Source organism: Schistocerca gregaria, chromosome 4 (assembly GCF_023897955.1).
Source record: "Schistocerca gregaria isolate iqSchGreg1 chromosome 4, iqSchGreg1.2, whole genome shotgun sequence".
NCBI classification, from domain to species: domain Eukaryota; kingdom Metazoa; phylum Arthropoda; class Insecta; order Orthoptera; family Acrididae; genus Schistocerca; species Schistocerca gregaria.
This window is the reverse complement of record NC_064923.1, coordinates 312,244,723-312,262,523: the sequence shown is the minus strand read 5'-3', so window position 1 is coordinate 312,262,523 and position 17,801 is coordinate 312,244,723. Positions and strand designations below refer to the sequence as shown.

Genomic DNA, 17,801 nt, shown 5'->3' with positions numbered 1-17,801 from the left:
CCAAAACCTCACAGACTCTCTTCCTACACATCTTGTAGCGCTCCGAACTGCAAAACGTTGTTATTCAGGCTTTCGACAGTTGGTCACATTAATGTGACTGGACAGTGTACATCCATTTGAATGTCCTTCTTGTACTCAGATCTTCGATTTTTTGTTCTTCCTCCCGCCCCCCCCCCCCCACACACACACTAAAACACATGTATTATTCCATTGCCAAATTGACGATCGTTCGGTGCCTCGAAGTGTGTCCTGTCAAGCGATCACTTCTTTTAATCTAATTGTTCCCCAAAGTTTCTTTTTCCCCATTCGATTCAATATCTCTGTGCTACTTATTCAGTCAACCGAAGTAATATACAGCATTCACATTTCTAAAACTTCTATTCTCTTGTAGTCTGAACTGTTTATCGCTCACATTTCACTTCCGCAGGTTATACAGGGTGTTACAAAAAGGTACTGCCAAACTATCAGGAAACATTCCTCACACACAAAGAAAGAAAATTTGTCAGGTGGACATGCGTCCGGAAATGCTTACTTTCCATGTTAGAGCTCATTTTATTACTTCTCTTCAAATCACATTAATCATGGAATGGAAACACACAGCAACAGAACGTACCAGCCTGACTTCAAACACTTTGTTACAGGAAATGTTCAAAATGTCCTCCGTTAGCGAGGATACATGCATCCACCCTCCGTCGCATGGAATCCCTGATGCGCTGATGCTGCCCTGGAGAATGGCGTACTGTATCACAGCCGTCCACAATACGAGCACGAAGAGTCTCTACATTTGGTGCCAGGGTTGCGTAGACAAGAGCTTTCAAAGTCAAGAGGGCTGAGGAGAGCGTGGAGGCCATGGAATTGGTCCACCTCTACCAATCCATCGGTCACCGAATCTGTTGTTGAGAACCGTACGAACACTTCGACTGAAATGTGCAGGAGCTCCATCGTGCATGAACCACATGTTGTGTCGTATTTGTAAAGGCACATGTTCTAGCAGCACAGGTACAGTATCCCTATGAAATCATGATAACGTGCTCCATTGAGCGTAGGTGGAAGGGCATGGGACCCAATCAAGACATCACCGTTCACAGAAAATCTGTGTTGATGACGTGATTGCACAATTGCGTGCGTATTCTCGTCAGCCCACACATGTTGATTGTGAAAATTTACAATTTGATCACGTTGGAATGAAGCCTCATCCGTAAAGAGAACATTTGCACTGAAATGAGGATTGACACATTGTTGGACGAACCATTCCCAGAAGTGTACCCGTGGAGGCCAATCAGCTGCTGATAGTATCTGCACACGCTGTACATGGAACGGAAACAACTGGTTCTCCCGTAGCACTCTCCATACAGTGACGTGGTCAACGTTACCTTGTACAACAGCAACTTCTCTGACGCTGACATTACTGTTATCGTCAACTACACGAAGAATTGCCTCGTTCATTACTGGTGTCGTCCTTTTAGGTCTTCCCCAGTCGCGAGTAATAGGCTGGAATGTTCCGTGCTTCCTAAGACGCCGATCAATTGCTTCGAAAGTCTTCCTGTCGGGACACCTTCGTTCTGGAAATCTGTCTCGATACAAACGTACCGCGCCACGGCTATTGCCCCGTGCTAATCCATACATCAAATGGGCATCTGCCAACTCCGCATTTATAAACATTGCACTGACTGTAAAACCACGTTCGTGATGAACACTAACCTGTTGATGCTACGTACTGATGTGCTTGATGCTAGTACTGTAGAGCAATGAGTCGCATTTCAACACAAGCACCGAAGTCAACATTACCTTCCTTCAATTGGGCCAACTGGTGGTGAATCGAGGAAGTACAGTACATACTGACGAAACTAAAACGAGCTCTAACATGGGAATTAAGCGTTTACAGACACATGTCCATAAAACATCTTTCATTTATTTGTATGTGAGGAATGTTTCCTGAAAGTCTGGCCGTAACTTTTTGTAACACCCTGTATACATCAAGAAAAGACTGCGTGATAGTTAAATATTTCAAGATCCAAAGGAATTATAGACATTGGCTGAGAGTGGGCATTGATTGAAATCAATGGGGAAAGCAGAAAATTTTTGCCGGATCAGGATTCGAACCCAGGTCTCCTCCTTACTGGGCAGGTGCCTTTAACACGCTCACTGACACATGTTGATGGCCCAGCACTGAAATCTGCAGCAGTTTGCTGAAGGGTTGCGCTTCTGTCACGTTGAATGATTCTCTTCAGTTGGCGTTGGTCCCATTCTTGCCGTATCTTTTGCCGGCCACAGCGATGTCAGAGATTTGATGTTTTACTGGATCCCTGAAGTTCACAGTATACTTGTGAAATGGTCGTACAGGAAAATCCACAATTCATCGCTACCTCGGAGATGCCAACTATAACATCACATCCAAACTCACTTAAATCTTGATAACATGTCATTGTAGCAGCAGTAACCAATCTAACAAATGCGCGTGACACTTGTTGTCTTACATAGCCATTGCTGACAGTAGCGCCGTACTCTGCCTGTTTACATATCTCTGTATTTGAATACGCATGCCAATACCAGTTTCTCTGGTGCTTCAGTGTATCTCTGCAGTGAAGAAAGAGAGGTAGGATTTAGTATCAGACGGATGTTACAGATGAAGCACAAGCATGCATAAGGTAAATGCAGGAAGGAAAATTTCCAGAGAAATCATCTCGATACTCCTGTTCAATAAAGAATTTATTATGAGCAGAACTGATCCTGCATCTGTTAAATGCTGGTAAACAGCAAATGCGAAAACATCTTAATAATGCTGAGCTGTTTGAAAAAGAGCCCTGTAAAAAGACTGCAATGACCACTGCCTCCATCCGGAGGCAGTGGTCATTGTAACTTCACGGACGATCCTAGCAAGCCTCCCGTCCGAAAGAACAGACATTACATTTGTATAAAAATTGTTATACATTCTTAACAGATTTCTCTTTTGTTAGAAATTATATTCTTGCCATGCCCCCTCTGCATTTTATATCATCTCTGTTCCGGCCGTCTTCAATTATTTTTCTGGCTTAAACGCTGTTTTTTGTATCTCATTTACTACTTTAATCACCATCACTTGCTATTGCAACTAATTAACTTTATGTGGGTCACCCGTGCATGTAATAAAGTGGTATAATTAGTACCCACGTAACATGAAATGTAAATATCGTGATACAACCAAAGCAGAAAAAATCTGCATACCTTAAGTGTGCTAGCTGCCAATATGCTGTTTGAAGTTAATAGACTTCAGCTAATTCGGCAATAGACATCTTCTCATTTCATGCGTTAAAAGAATGCCGAGTGCTCCGATGTTGTCCTCCAGCTGTTATTATCTGGTGCTTCTGTTATCTTGTCTACATGCCTAATTATGATCTCCTTCAGGTTCGTACAATGTTTCCACCCTTCCACGCTTCTTACTGAGACACATTAACTATTTCTGAGCGTCTTTATGTATTTCCCCTAACTGATTCCTTTTTCCAGTACGGATATTTCACAGACTGATTTCCTCACTTATTCTTAGTGTCAGTTACTTGTCACATAATATTTTAACAACCTTTCTGTCGTATGACGTTTGAAATGTTGCAAGTATATTCTTACTAGTTTATCCAAACCCTATTTTACATTGCCATGCTGCAGACGTACAGTCGTAATAAACTGTGCTTTGAAGGTAAGAGTAAGCCTCCTAAGCTGAAGAGATCTTTCATTACCGGCATCGACCTGCTGTTTTCTCAGAATATCTGGTCGCAACGTTAGCTCATGATAAGCGAGACGAAATCATGATGTGTCCCCTATTTCTAGCAAAATACAGGAAAAGAAACTATGAACATAGGTGTAAATATAACGAATTTGAAAGAACAATTCAGCTCAACCACATTGACAACGTTACCCTCGTTACATCTGACCACGTTATATTGACGTGTTTCGCAAAAAACAATCTTCCATCTTAAGATACAGGTCATCAAATGGACGTGGCATTCTGATTCTTATGATTGTGTGTTGATGGTTCAAATGGTTCAAATGGCTCTGAGCAGTATAGGACTTAACATCTGTGGTCACCAGTCCCCTAGAACTTAGAACTACTTAAACCTAACTGACCTAAGGACATCACACACATCCAAGCCCAAGGCAGGATTCGAGCCTGCGACCGTAGCAGTCGCGCGGTTCCGGACTGAGCGCCTAGAACCACTAGACCACCGCGGCCGGCTGTGTGTTGATGATGGAAGTTTGTTCTTTCAAAGCGCATCCCGTTTCATGTCATCAGATTTTATTTAGATTAAAATTACACGTGAAGCGGCTGAGAAATATTTGCTTTACGTTGGAGGAACACCAGTACTCCAAACAACCCGCTGCTGAAACAGCAGTACACGAGACAGTTATAGAAATCTATCTTCTAAATAATGTATGCAAGTCTTATAATTTTAATGTCTCTACTAATAAAATGAGAATTTTAGTTTTTAGAGGGACGTATCGACCCAGAGCAAAGACTGTGCCAGAAAACAACATTTTAGGACCAGTATCGAATTGTAAATATCTTGTCTGTGAGGTAAGTTGGGCAAAAAGTAATAAATTTAAAGCTGTATTTGGGCTACTAAAAGAAAATTTTTAAAAAATAGGAAAGGAATGAAAATGAAATTTTATAAAGTAAGGGCTTTATCCACTGGGGCATGAGCTAGGGAAGACTAGGTAACGACTCAAAAGCAACTGAGTAAAATAGAATCGGTAGTAATGAGATTGTTAAAGATTGTTAAAGCTGGCATAGATGGGATACGAAAAGATGATATTCCGAAAGAAGTGTAGGATCACTTCATTGTAAAATATTCAGTACCAGTCAGAATTGGACCGACCACTTACAAACAATGGAAAATACCACATTTACTAACGTAGCGTTGGGTTACAGATCAATGACAACTGAGACCACGCTGGAGGCAATTTGAAGGCCCAACGGGCTGTGATGCCTAATTATGTAGTACAGAAGAAGAAACTGAAGAAAGCTAAACGTGGTTGAGTCGATTTCTTCTCTTAAATTGTTAAATTTCAGCCATGACCTTGCTACCATCGATCTATGGACAAAATTGAAACAAATATAGCCGCTTTATTCGGTGTTTCTTGTGACTTTTCGTTTATTAATTTATGTACATCAGACTTCTTAGAAACTAGCTGAAGTATTACAAATCTCAATTTACTCGCTTCTCTTAATAATATCACCTTTCTTATGAAGTATTTTACTCATATATTCGCACATTCTTCCAACAGATGTATGTAGAGAACAAGATACTGATTCATAATTAATTATTTTCATTGGTTCAACAAAAATAAGTCATTATTAAATCAGAAATTACCCTCATTCACTAATAATACAAACTAAGACGGGCGGTCTAAGTGAGTAAACTTAATATTTTCACTTCGACAGAACTCCAGTAACTTCAAGTTGAAAAATGTGAATTATTTAATACTTTCGATATAAAAATACTGAAATCTCCCGTATTCTTTCTTAAGAGATCTTCTCGCATCGTAATTTACTCGCTGATTGAACTGTCGATTGACACTTCTCTGACTGTTTACGCACAGATCATGTAATTCGCGTAAGTAATGGGCTGTTGATCTGCGTACGCGGTGATGGCGCCCGATAGCGTCCCAGATGGATTCCATATGACTTACACAGGGGGAACTGGTCTCCGAGACATCAACGTCAGTTCACTGTAAAGCTCCTGAAGACACAGTAACACGGGTCCGGCACTGAGACACAGACAATTATACTGCTGAAAGATGAAATCGCCGTAGGAGAAGACATCAAGCATGAAGGGATGTAGGTGACTGGCAGCTGTCGTGTGTCTTCCATTAGTTGGACAAACGCAGGAGAATGTCTCCCATAGCATAATACCTCCCACCAGCCTGCGACCGTGGCGCGCCGCAAGTTTCGAGCCGCCGTTCACCTCGATGACGGCTTTTGTGGGGACGATTATCGACCTAGTGCAGCAAAAGTGTGATTCACCTGAAGAGCGGACATTTTTCCATTGATCGACAGTCCAATCCCGATCATCCCGTGCCCAGTGCAGTCTCAAGTGACGATGTCGTTGGGTCATCACATGAACAGGTACGAGTGGTCTGCTGCAGAGCCGCATGTTCAACTATGTACGGTGAACGGTGTGTTCCGAAACACTTATGCGTGCACCAGCATTGTCCTCTTTCAGTAGAGATGTTACATGTCAGCATCTGTCCTACATTACAGAGAAGATAAAGCTCCGAACACCATGTTCTGTAAAGAGTCGCTGACGTCTGACCAATTAGCGCCTAGTGGTAGTTTCAGTGTCCTTTTACCCTCTTTCCGTAGACGCTCACTAGAGTAGCACGTGAACATTCGACCAGCTTCACCGTTTACGAGATACTTGTTCACAGGCTCTGTACATTAATAGTCAGCTCGTTCTCAAAGTCGAGCATCTCAATAGGTTTCTCCATTTGCAGCCCATATCTTCGGTAGAGTGTTCCCCCGTCCGTGCCTGTTCCGCTGACATACTTTTGCTAGGGCGTCACGTGCCCGCAACTCCACCGGCGGAGTCCAACGTCGCGGTGGACAGTGGCCATAATGATTTGGCTGGTACATATAACTACACAAAACCTTCACAGTAAAGTATTAAAAACGAACATTTATATTGTACAGAAGCCTTCTGGGAAAGTGGGCTGCATCGGTAAAGTAAATTACATACACAACGCTTGTGCGAACGGTTCTAGGGTACTACTCCAACGTTTAGGGACCTTACGTCGGCGGAACAGTAGACATCGAGCAAAATCGGAGACACGTTGTGGGCCTGTATGTAAGTGTGACAAAGATTCACAGGGAACGTGATTGGGAATCTTTGGAAGAGGGCCACGCTGCCTCCGGAATCCTTCTCCGGTAAACTGTTAAAAAAAACAAAAAGATTGAACGTCGATTCCGCTGGCATCGTAATTTATCTCCTGAAGGAATCAGGAGAACAGAACAGAATAAGGACGTCTACAATTGCATATAGTGACTTTTCCTTTACTCGGAACGCTAGTGTAATATGACAGCTAAATACGAAGGTGAGTCAAATGAAAATCTTAAATATTTTTTTAAATATTATTTATTGTGCTGAAGTGGTACAAGGCTGCATCACTTTTCAACATAATCTCCCCCACTCTCAATGCAAGTCCCTCAGCGCTTACAAAGTGCATAAATTCTTTTAGAAAAACATTCTTTTGGTAGTCCGCGGAACCACTCATGCACCGCGTGGGGGACCTCTTCATCGGAAAGGAACTTCTTTCCTCCCATTGCGTCTTTGAGGGGTCCAAACATTTGGAAATCACTTGGTCTGGTGAGTATGGTTGATGAGGAAGACACTCAAAATCCAGGTCTGTGATTGTTGCAACTGTTGCATTGTCATGTTGCAAAAGGGCACCTGCTGAAAGCAATCCACGTCGCTTTTATTTTATTGCAGGCCGCAGATGATTTTTTAGATCTGTGGATGATGCACTGGCGACAGTGGTCCCTCTAAGCATGTAATGCCCCAAAATGACGCCTTTTTCGTCCCAAAAGAGAGTCAGCATAACTTTCTCTGCTGATGGTTCTGTTCGAAACTTCTTCGGTTTAGGTGATGAGGAATGGCGCCATTCCTTGCTCGCTCTCGTCGTTTCCGGTTTGTGGAAGTGAACCCAGGATTCGTCCCCAGTAACGATTATTGCAAGGAAGCCATCACCTTCTCGTTCAAAGTGCGGAAGAAGTTCTTCACAAGCATCAACACAACGTTCTCTCATTTCAGGAGTCAGCTGCCATGGCACCCATCTTGCAGACACTTTGTGAAACTGGAACACAGCATGCACAATGTGATGTGATGACCTATGACTAATCTGTAAACAAGCTGCAATGTCATTCAGTGTCACTCGGCGGTTTTCATTCACTATGGCTTCAACTGCTGCAATGTTTTGTGGAGTCACAACTAGTTGTGCCTGTCCTGGACGAGGAACATCTTCCACCGAAGCCACACCATTTGTGAACTTCCTACTCCATTTGTAGACTTGCTGCTGTGACAAAAATGCATCACCGTACTGAACCTTCATTCGCCGATGAATTTCAGTAGGTTTCACACCTTCACTACGCAAAAACCGAATAACAGAACGCCGTTCTTCCTTGGTGGAAGTCGCAATTGGGGCGGCCATCTTCATACTGATACTGCGACAGTATGTTTTTCATCTGCACTATTCAGCCACCTACAGGCCATTCTGCACGCTGTTTGTAGCACGTTTACCAACTTGCAGGATAACGGCGCGAAATTTCGATTTGTTATTAGAAATACCCTCGTACCTAATATTCGTACAAATTACCATCCATCATGCATTAGACAGGGACGTATAGGGTGCATAAAAAATAAAACGAACAAGGCTTAATACGTTTTGCAAGACGCCAAGTTGATGATTTTTCAAAAAGGAAGTAATGTTCAGGAATTCATGACACGAGTGGTGTAAGTGTCTTAGTCAGAGAACGGTTTTGGTGTGTTGATAATACTACACATTTCGTCAAATAAAGTTTTGATCCCCAATTTTAACGCAGAGGATATTTCGCCAGAGAAGAGACTGCGAAATATGTACGGCTGTGCGTTCAGTATTTCAGTTGCAACATGGTTTAGTGTGGTTAAATCGTCTTCTGGTGTTACAGGCGTAGCACACACTTCAAATACGATCGTTTTAGATGAGGCTTGACGGTGCCCAGTAAAGATACAGACTGTAAATCCAAGTTTCTTAACCGGTCACAGTTTTTCTTCTTTCCACTATACGTTCCTATGGATTATGACCTACATTCTCTGTTGAATTTGTGTCATGTTTGTGCGATTTATAGGTAAGGTGTACGTGATGCAAAAAATAACTGGTAACGCAACCTTTGACCACTGAACGACAGTGTCAATGGGTGCCAACGAGAAGTTATTCATACAAATCGGTCGTGTTTAACTCCACTGCCTGACAAAAAATATGAACACACCATTGGCGGGTATGTAAACGATAGAGTTGTAATTTACTGTGGCAGGTAGTATGGTCACCTGATTGCCTTAGTGTTGTCCATGTTTAGTGTTGTCACCAGGCCTCGAACGTTACAAAAGGGGTGCGAACAGCGACAAATGGTTCAAATGGGCCTGAGCACTATGGGACTTAACTTCTGAGATCATCAGTTCCCCAGAACTTAGTACTACTTAAACCTAACCAACCGAAGGACATCACACACACCCATGAACGAGGCCGGATTCGAACCTGCGACCGTAGCGGACGAGCGGTTCCAGACTGTATCGTCTAGAACCGCACGGCCACCACGGCCGGCGAACAGCGGCAAATATTGAGTGGTTACTGTTGAAAAGCGACAAGTCTTTTAGCCCCTCACCTTTCATTTATTTACCGTTAACAATCGGCTGGAGAGGAGTTAAGTTTGTTTAGATGGGTTAATAATATTACAGTGATAGCGTTGATTTCATTTCTTATTTTTTAAATTTTTTTTTATAATTTTAACCTGAGGCTGGCCGTATTTACTGCTTTTCTGTATGAGATATGGAAGTGAAGAGTGCTGCGGATGCGAGTCAGGTGATTTGTAGAGAGGCCTGCTGAGGTTACCACGGTGAGTTGAGGGAACGCGGCCGTTCACAGAACTGTGGGCAGAGGTTTCCTACAATCTTTCTTTCCACACAACCGTCGCGAATGGAATGCAGGTGGAAGTTAAATAATGGACGTACTCTCCACCATACACCGCATGGACCTTTCGAAGTTATCAGTTGTTGACAGAACCGACCTTATTAAAGTCACATGACTTGAAATTATGACTATATCTCTCGATTTCTTCCACGTGTTCCTAAGTTCGAATTTTTGTTCGCTAAACGACCCAGTCGCGGTACGCATGTCTGTATGGGAAAAGAGTATCATCTCAAGTTGCGAATCATATCCTTTGTACTCTCTCCACTATTTTGCGATAACACAGAATGAACCGCCCTTCGACATTTTAAATTTCAGTGTCCTTTGCCATTCCTAACTAGTGCAGATCTCATATCTTGCTGTAGTACTCCTGAAGAAGAGGAACAAGCAGTGTGTAGACGTGGTCTTTTAGTAAATTTGTTGCAGTGTCTAAACGTTGATTTCTCCCTGCATTGCGCTACTATCTCATAAAAACGAAATAGTCTTTACACGTCTGGACTGACTATTAGGGGCAGAGGTGGATTGTAGTGGATGGAGCCCTGTGGTTCAAACCAACAGGGGCATCTCGGTGGGACAAGTGGCTGTCAGATATCTTGGCGAGGTTCTCATCTCGCAATCGTGCTGAAGATGGCGGTCAGTGAAGGACACGAGCGGCCACGAATGCAGGGCCTTGCGGCTGGTGTCTATGTCAGCCGGTCACTAATGAAAGGCCAGACTCTGCGTACTGAAAAAGTTGTAATTCTTCCCTTCCTTCCTTCCTGTTACGTACAGCAGTAATTGATCCGTTACACATCCTTTTTCGAGGTATCAGTGCTGACAGGCAGGTCGTGACAGCACTTGCGAGGTGAGCCTTGCCTGGGTTCGGGGTGCACGTGGCTGTAGATACAGGTAATATGTCAACATATCTCTTTACTTCAACCAAACCCCAGTCTATTCCATCACGCAATTTGCCTACACAATGATGTGTCTCCCTGTCAGTACAGCGGCTGTGGCTCGGTAGTAGCATTAGCCTCCCAGCATGCGGCGCCGGGCGATCATTTAGCGGTTCAGCGATCGACTCTGGGCATCTGTCAAACATCGCGAATCCAGCGGCTTCTCACGGGGACAGTGTTGGCTGTGGTGGCACACTGGCAAGGAGGTGGGACGGGAAAGGGGGTGGTAGTAGAAGTGACGTTGTGTTTGTTTAAAATAAAAATGGAACTGGACCGATTCTATACTACTGCTACTCCTTGTGTTACAGTGCGACTTCATAAATAAATAGCTCCGGTAATGTTTAAACACATGTTTATGTATCTCCGTAGTGTAGTCCACAGCTCGTGGTCTAGTGGCTAGCGATGCTGCCTCTGGATTACAGAATCCTGTGTTCGATTCCCGGCCGGCTCGGGGATTTTCTTCACCTGGGGACTACGTGTTTGTGTTGCCCTAATAATTTCATCATCATTCGAGAATTTGGAGAGTTTGAGCAGTGATAAGATTAGAAATTTAACCGGCACTGATAACGATGCAGCTGAGAGTTGCACAATGAAATTTCATCATCAAAATGTACCTTGTCGATGTCTCGTGTGTTATGCATAGTGTGCTAGTGCTAACTATAGTGTGCTAGTACAAAAATGTCCAACATAAAAAAAAAATCATGTAGGGTGCGTCAGAGGGCTTCCCAAGACTTTTAAACTTAGGGCAAAGTGGATTTTCTAATTTCCCACCATTTTTCTCATAATGACCATATTTCATAGTGTTGAAATTATCTTCGGCAGCCATGTTATTTTTAGTGGTTGATAAATTATAATAATTAAGAAAAGCCTAAATAAAGAAAATTCTGGCACCTATTTTGCATCATAGGTTATAGTGATAAGGATAATTATGTTACATGTGTTTATACTTGAGTGCAAGGATATGAAACGAGAGTCAGTGCATATTGTGAAGTAGAACAATTATTTAAGGGGTGGGAGAGTTGAGAAATTCGGCAGACAATTGTGGACCACACATTACGGAGGGGGTGTGGCTAAAAGTGACATGTACTAATTAGTTAATAAATTATACTGGGGGTATTAGATAAATCTTGCAATCCTGCTGCCTGTGCTCATATCATCATCCAACAGGACAATGCCGCTTTGAAATTCCTGCCACTAAATTGGTGTAGGTGGCCAAGGATGGGGAAGGATCAATGGGAGGTGTGGTAGAGGGTGGAGAGGGATGGTACGAGAGATCTGGCAACAATGCAGACATGATCCTACATAAGCAGCTGCATTACTTAGTCTCTTTAAGGAGGATGTTAGTGTTGGGACTTTTTATGGTTCATATTAGTGTCGACTGCTGTTGATAAAGTCAGAGGAACATGCTTGTAATTCGTCTCGTACTGCTACATTATACAATGCCTTTGGCCACGTGTAGTTACGAACACTATCGATGGAATGCGAATTCGTAATACAACACATTTTTCGTATGAGCCTTGATTATCATGATCTAAACTGACACCTAGATATTCACTTATAAACTGCTGACATTCTGAATACGTTTGGGAGGTTCGTGTTAGAGACTAGGAACCTCAATAGGGCTATATCATCATCGGCTTCTTGTGTGGTTGGTTGGATAGAATTGCACTAAGGTCTGTTGCCTTCTTGTGTAGGCAGTTCTCAGATTACAACATTAAACTAGCTAATAGACAATATTATACAAACGCAAACGTCTTTTCGATTTGATTATTTGATTGAAAGAACACTTTTCTAGTTTGTTATGTCACACAGAAATGGAGAAATTCTTACCGACAGTATGATTCGGAGCTTCTAACAGTTACATATGTCTCTGTCGTCATTACTTACACATATCTCACGTAATGTACATGTAATTGCAGATTCCTCTCTTTTCGTCGCAAAATAAACGAACTGATAGGACTGTGCTCTCCAGGAAACACGAAACAATTTAATAACTACTAGAGTGTTTGGATTTCCTCCCACTACAAAGGGAGGCTACATTTGTAAAGGCTGTTTTACATCTAAATTATTTCTACTTTCACTCGCTTCCAGTTACTTACATTTCTGTCTACAAAGTCGCCTACTCCATCAACTGCATTGCTTCATCAACTGGTCAGCGTCAGGCCCTTTCACGTATGTTCATGCAATTGGTGTCTTAATAGTGCGTAAATCTTCGATGAAAACCAAACATACGAAAATATGTGCATCTTGATAATTCTGCTTCTATGCTGCTTAAGCTGACATTTGAACCATTTTTGAACTGAATTCTCTCTTCCAAAATAGACACATCAAAATGTTTTGCATCACCCCAGTTCCCAGAACTCCTGAAGATAGACGTTGACTGTGAATACCGTGTCACAAACAAAGTATCTTAAACAATGCTTATTTTGTGTTTTAAAACTTCGTTTCACCAAAGTTCCTTGAACAGTCAGTTTTGTTTCGTTTAACATGATGTGAAGCAACAAAATCATACTATTCACCAAAACATGTGCATCAGTTTACTTAATTAGGCAGGGAGACTTAACTGAGTTTAGCACGTTGTGTGAGAGGGGTATGACTCGACCAACAGAAATTTTTCCACAATTGTGCTGAAGGACGCGCCACTCAAACTGGTCTTCGTATCTAGCGGTGAAATTACGTGTATAGCCACTCAGAGATCATAGTGGTAACGAAACGGAGAATGAAGAGAAACGGCCAAGAAACTGAATTCTGCGGCCGGAGTGGCCATGCGGTTCTAGGCGCTACAGTCTGGACCCGCGCAACCGCTACGGTCGCAGGTTCGAATCCTGCCTCCGGCCTAGATGTGTGTGATGTCCTTAGGTTAGTTAGGTTTAAGTAGTTCTAAGTTCTAGGGGACTGATGACCTAAGAAATTTAGTCCCATAGTGCTCAGAGCCATTTGAACCATTTTTGAACTGAATTCTCTCTTCCAAAATACACACATCAAAAATGTTTTGCATCACCCCAGTTCCCAGAACTCCTGAAGATAGACGTTGACTGTTAATACTGTGTCACAAACAAAGTCCATTGGACTGTTCAGAGATGTCACTAAACCCGCCCAGAGATGTAAACAACCATGCATGAGCAGCGCCTTTTTGACGGTGGGGTTCCGACAGCCGACCAGTTCCAGTCATTCCACCAGGAAGGAGGTACACGTCTCGTGTTGTCGGTAGTTCAACCATGCCTAGACGGACAATACCGCGGTTCGATCGCGTCGGCATTGTTACTTTGTGCCAGGAAGGGCGCTCAACAAGGGAAGTGTCCAGGCATCTCGGAGTGAACCAAACCGATGTTGATCGGACATGGAGGAGATACAGAGAGACAGGAACTGTCGATGACATGCCTCACTCAGCCCTGCCAAGGGCTACTAACCTAACAGCAACACCACCTTGTTGAATATTGCATTTCGGGCAGCCATAGGTCGTCGTGTTACGACTCAAACTGTGCGCAATAGGTTGCATGATGCGCAACTTCACTCCCGACGTCCATGGCGAGGTCCACCTTTGCAACCACAACTAAATGCGATGCGGTACAGATGGGCCCAACAACATGCCGAATGGACCGCTCATGACTGACATCACGATCTCTTCACCGATGAGTGTCTCATATGCCTTCAACGAGACAATCGTCGGAGACGTTTTTGGAGGCAGCCTGATCAGGCTGAACGCCTTAGACATACTGTCCAGCGAGTGCAGCAAGGTGGAGGCTCCCTGCTGCTTTGGGGTGATATTATGTGGGGCCGACGTACGCCGTTGGTAGTCATGGAAGGCGCCGTAACGGCTGTACGATATGTGAATGCCAGATGATGCCAGGTGCTGCCAGTAGATGCAAACTTTTTTTGATGTGTGTATATCAAAGAATTTTCAAGGTGTTCGAGATCAGAATCTTAGGAGTATATCTTAAAAGTTTGAGATATTTGCTGTGAATAGCCATCTTGGATCCTAGGTTTTGGTCTGCTGGGTCGCTGAAAATATTGTAAACAAAATTTTTTTTATGGATTTCCGAGGAACCGCTAAAAGTCCCATCATGCTTAGCATAGACCACGTCAAATGCAGAATGAACCAACCGATTTTTTCCGTTTGCCTAAGCAGAAGGAAGTGTTTAATATTCATATTTTGACTCTGTACTGTAGGATAGTGACACTAAGACTATACATCTGCTGCGTATCGAAATGGTTCCTAGCCCACGGCCTTTCAAAGCACTTGATCCTACCTTGTTATCGCCAATAGAACCCGGCGTACGACCAGCGGAAAATCGCGGATATTATGCCCGCCATTTTGGAACTTATTGGTAAGCATGCTGTCGCACACATACCAATCGATGTAGATCTTACCATGAGAGCCATCACTTGTTTCTGTACACGAGATGTATCTCACCTCCCTCGCGTTTTGGAGTAACAACGTCCATTATAATCGCACCAGTAAACCCATTATTCTTTAAAGGATCGAACTCCAATGTCCATATAGCTACAAAATTCTGATTTGTTTAGAAACGAGCTACTGCGTTAAATATTGAACGTCAAATATGTAAGCGAGAAGAAAATTTTGAAAAGGTTTTAAATTATGTTTAAAGTTTGTGGGAATTTTCTGTACTGAATGAGTCTGCTCCGAGTAATTTGTGCCCTTTTTTAAGAAAAATTTAGTAGTCGATTCATCTCAACGTTTATGAGGTCATATATCCTGAATTAAGTGCAGTACGACAATATAATGCCTTAGGTACATTCATCGGCATATATTGATACTGTCTGCTAGATGTGTTCGAGTACAGTTACAATAAAAAGCGTAATGAATTAAATCGCCATGCGTGATGCGACAGTTTTACTGCATGATAACTAAATTGTAGTAAGCGAAAAAACTTGTTTTCTTTCATAATTCAGTGGAGTGTACTACAGAGAAAAGTTTCGCAAAGGTTTCAAATTATGTGCAAAGTGCTTTGCATGTCTTTAAGCGCTCTCCCTGTTTAAACACTAGCTGATCGTATTCTGAGTATTTGCGTACTGTGAGTTACACTGCGTCAAGACATTGGAGAGTTTCTTACCGAGCGGGATGACACAGTGATTTAGCACAGCGGACTCGCATTCGCGAGGACGACGGTTCAGATCAGCGTCCGGCCATTAATTTAAGTTTTCCGTGTTTTCCCTAAATCTCTTCAGGCAAATGCCGGGGTGGTTCCTTTGCAATGGCACGGCCGATTTCCTTCCCTATCCTTCTCTAAACCAGGCTTATGGCCCGTCTCGGATTGGATGGATTTGGAGGAAGAGACCAAACAGAGAGGTCATTGGTCTCATTGGATTAGGGAAGGATACGGAAGGAAGTCGGTCGTGCTCTGTCAAAGGACCATTCCGGCATTTGCCTGAAGCGATTTAGGGAAATCAGGATGGCCGGATGCGGAATTCAACCGTCGTCCTCCCAAATGCGCGTCCAGTGTGCCACCTCGCTCGGTTCCGTCTCTAATGACATCGTTGTTGACGGAATGTTAAATACTAATCTACTCCTCCTCCTCCATACATTTTCTAAATCTAACAGGTCGTAAATAATTACATTAAATATTTGAAAATAAATTTTTTTGCCCCTGGATGTCAGCCATCCTGTAATAGCAGTCACGCATCAGGTTAGCGAATAACAGACTATACAAGGTGGTCAGAAGCTGTGTGCAAAGGCTTGTAAGGGTATTGCAGGGTAGGTTGTTCTGAGAAATAATTGTTAAGCAACAAATTCGATACGTTGCACAGTTTCAGAGTTAATTTGCAGACATGTTCTTCGTTTGCTTTCGTAAAGCCGAAGACGAGAGCAATACAAAAATAAAACTTGGGTCGGTAGTAAGCATCGAACCCGAGCTACAGGCTGAGTAATCATTACTTCTCAGCACAAATTACCCTTCAACACGCTTACAAGTTTTTCAAACAACGTTACATGAAAAAGACAAGAATGTCTTTACTGAAAACGAAAACCTGTTCTACCTCAGACCCATTTTTAGCTAAGCAAGTCTCTTCTGATACATGGAGGACATTAAAACATATCAGTCCTGTGGTAATAACATAAATGAAATAGTCTGTCCACGTTTAGGTTGAAGTACCTATGTCCCAGTGTAAACGTGCTTGCTCAAGAAAATTCGCCGCTGGTCTGTTACAGTTGCTCAACGCAGGATACTCCTACTACGCGCTGCTGAAGAACTTCAACAGCCGCTAACAACCGAACATACTGCCGGAAGAGTGCTGGGCAACACAGTCGCTGAACAATAAAAATCTATCCTGGCTGACAACTCACCTGCAACTGGTGCTAAATGCGCAGCTACCGATCCTTCCCGCACTTACAGTGAATGAAGATGAGGTCAGCTTCTGCTTCGGTGGCACCTACCGGTATCGCTGCGTTCATCAATCCACAAGACGAAAAGTGATGCTTGCACTCCAGATTCTCCACATACGCTCTAGTACTAGTGTACCAGCTGTAGACTAATACGCGTTATAAATCGGCTACGCTTCACTGAAATCAAAATAAATGCATTTGTAGTGGCTGCTCATACTCGTCTACTGTTTTAATTAACAACATGCTGTTCTCAATGGAGAGACGTCTACAGACGTTAAAGTAACCTCTGGAGTGCCACAGGGGAGTGTTACGCGATCATTGATTTTCACAAAATATGTAAATGACCTAGTAGATGGTGTTGGAAGTTCCATGCGGCTTTTCACGGATGATGCTGTAGTATACAGAGAAGTTGCAGCATTAGAAAATTGTAGCGAAATGCAGGAAGATCTGCAGCAGATAGGCACTTGGTGTAGGGAGTGGCAACTGACCCTTAACATAGACAGATGTAATGTATTGCGAATATATAGAAAGAAGGATCCTTTATTGTATGATTACATGATAGCGGAACAAACAGTGGTAGCAGTTACTTCTGTAAAATATCTGGGAGTATGCGTGCGGAACGATATGAAGTGGAATGATCATATAAAATTAATTAACAAGTTTGTTTGCGTGGCCATCTTCCGCAGCAAGCATATAAATACTTGTTTTGTAAATTAAACTGCCTTTTGCTGCTGCTATTTAGTTTATTTCTCCCATACGCGTTTCGCCTTTTCTTGTTGTAAGGCATCATCAGTGGGATCTACAAATATACATTTTTGTTTAGTTTTAGATTATTAAAC

General features: G+C 42.8%; 1 protein-coding gene across 1 annotated transcript in view; it reads left to right on the top strand.

Annotated features, from left to right (window-relative positions):
* Positions 1-17,144, top strand: part of LOC126267703 (uncharacterized) — a 109,445-nt gene extending 92,301 nt beyond the window's left edge. The window contains exon 5 of the mRNA XM_049973006.1: positions 16,789-17,144. Coding sequence (XP_049828963.1) covers positions 16,789-16,845 — 57 coding nt within the window. The 3' untranslated portion in view covers positions 16,846-17,144. The remainder of the gene's footprint in view (positions 1-16,788) is intronic.
* Positions 17,145-17,801: the final 657 nt, after the last annotated feature.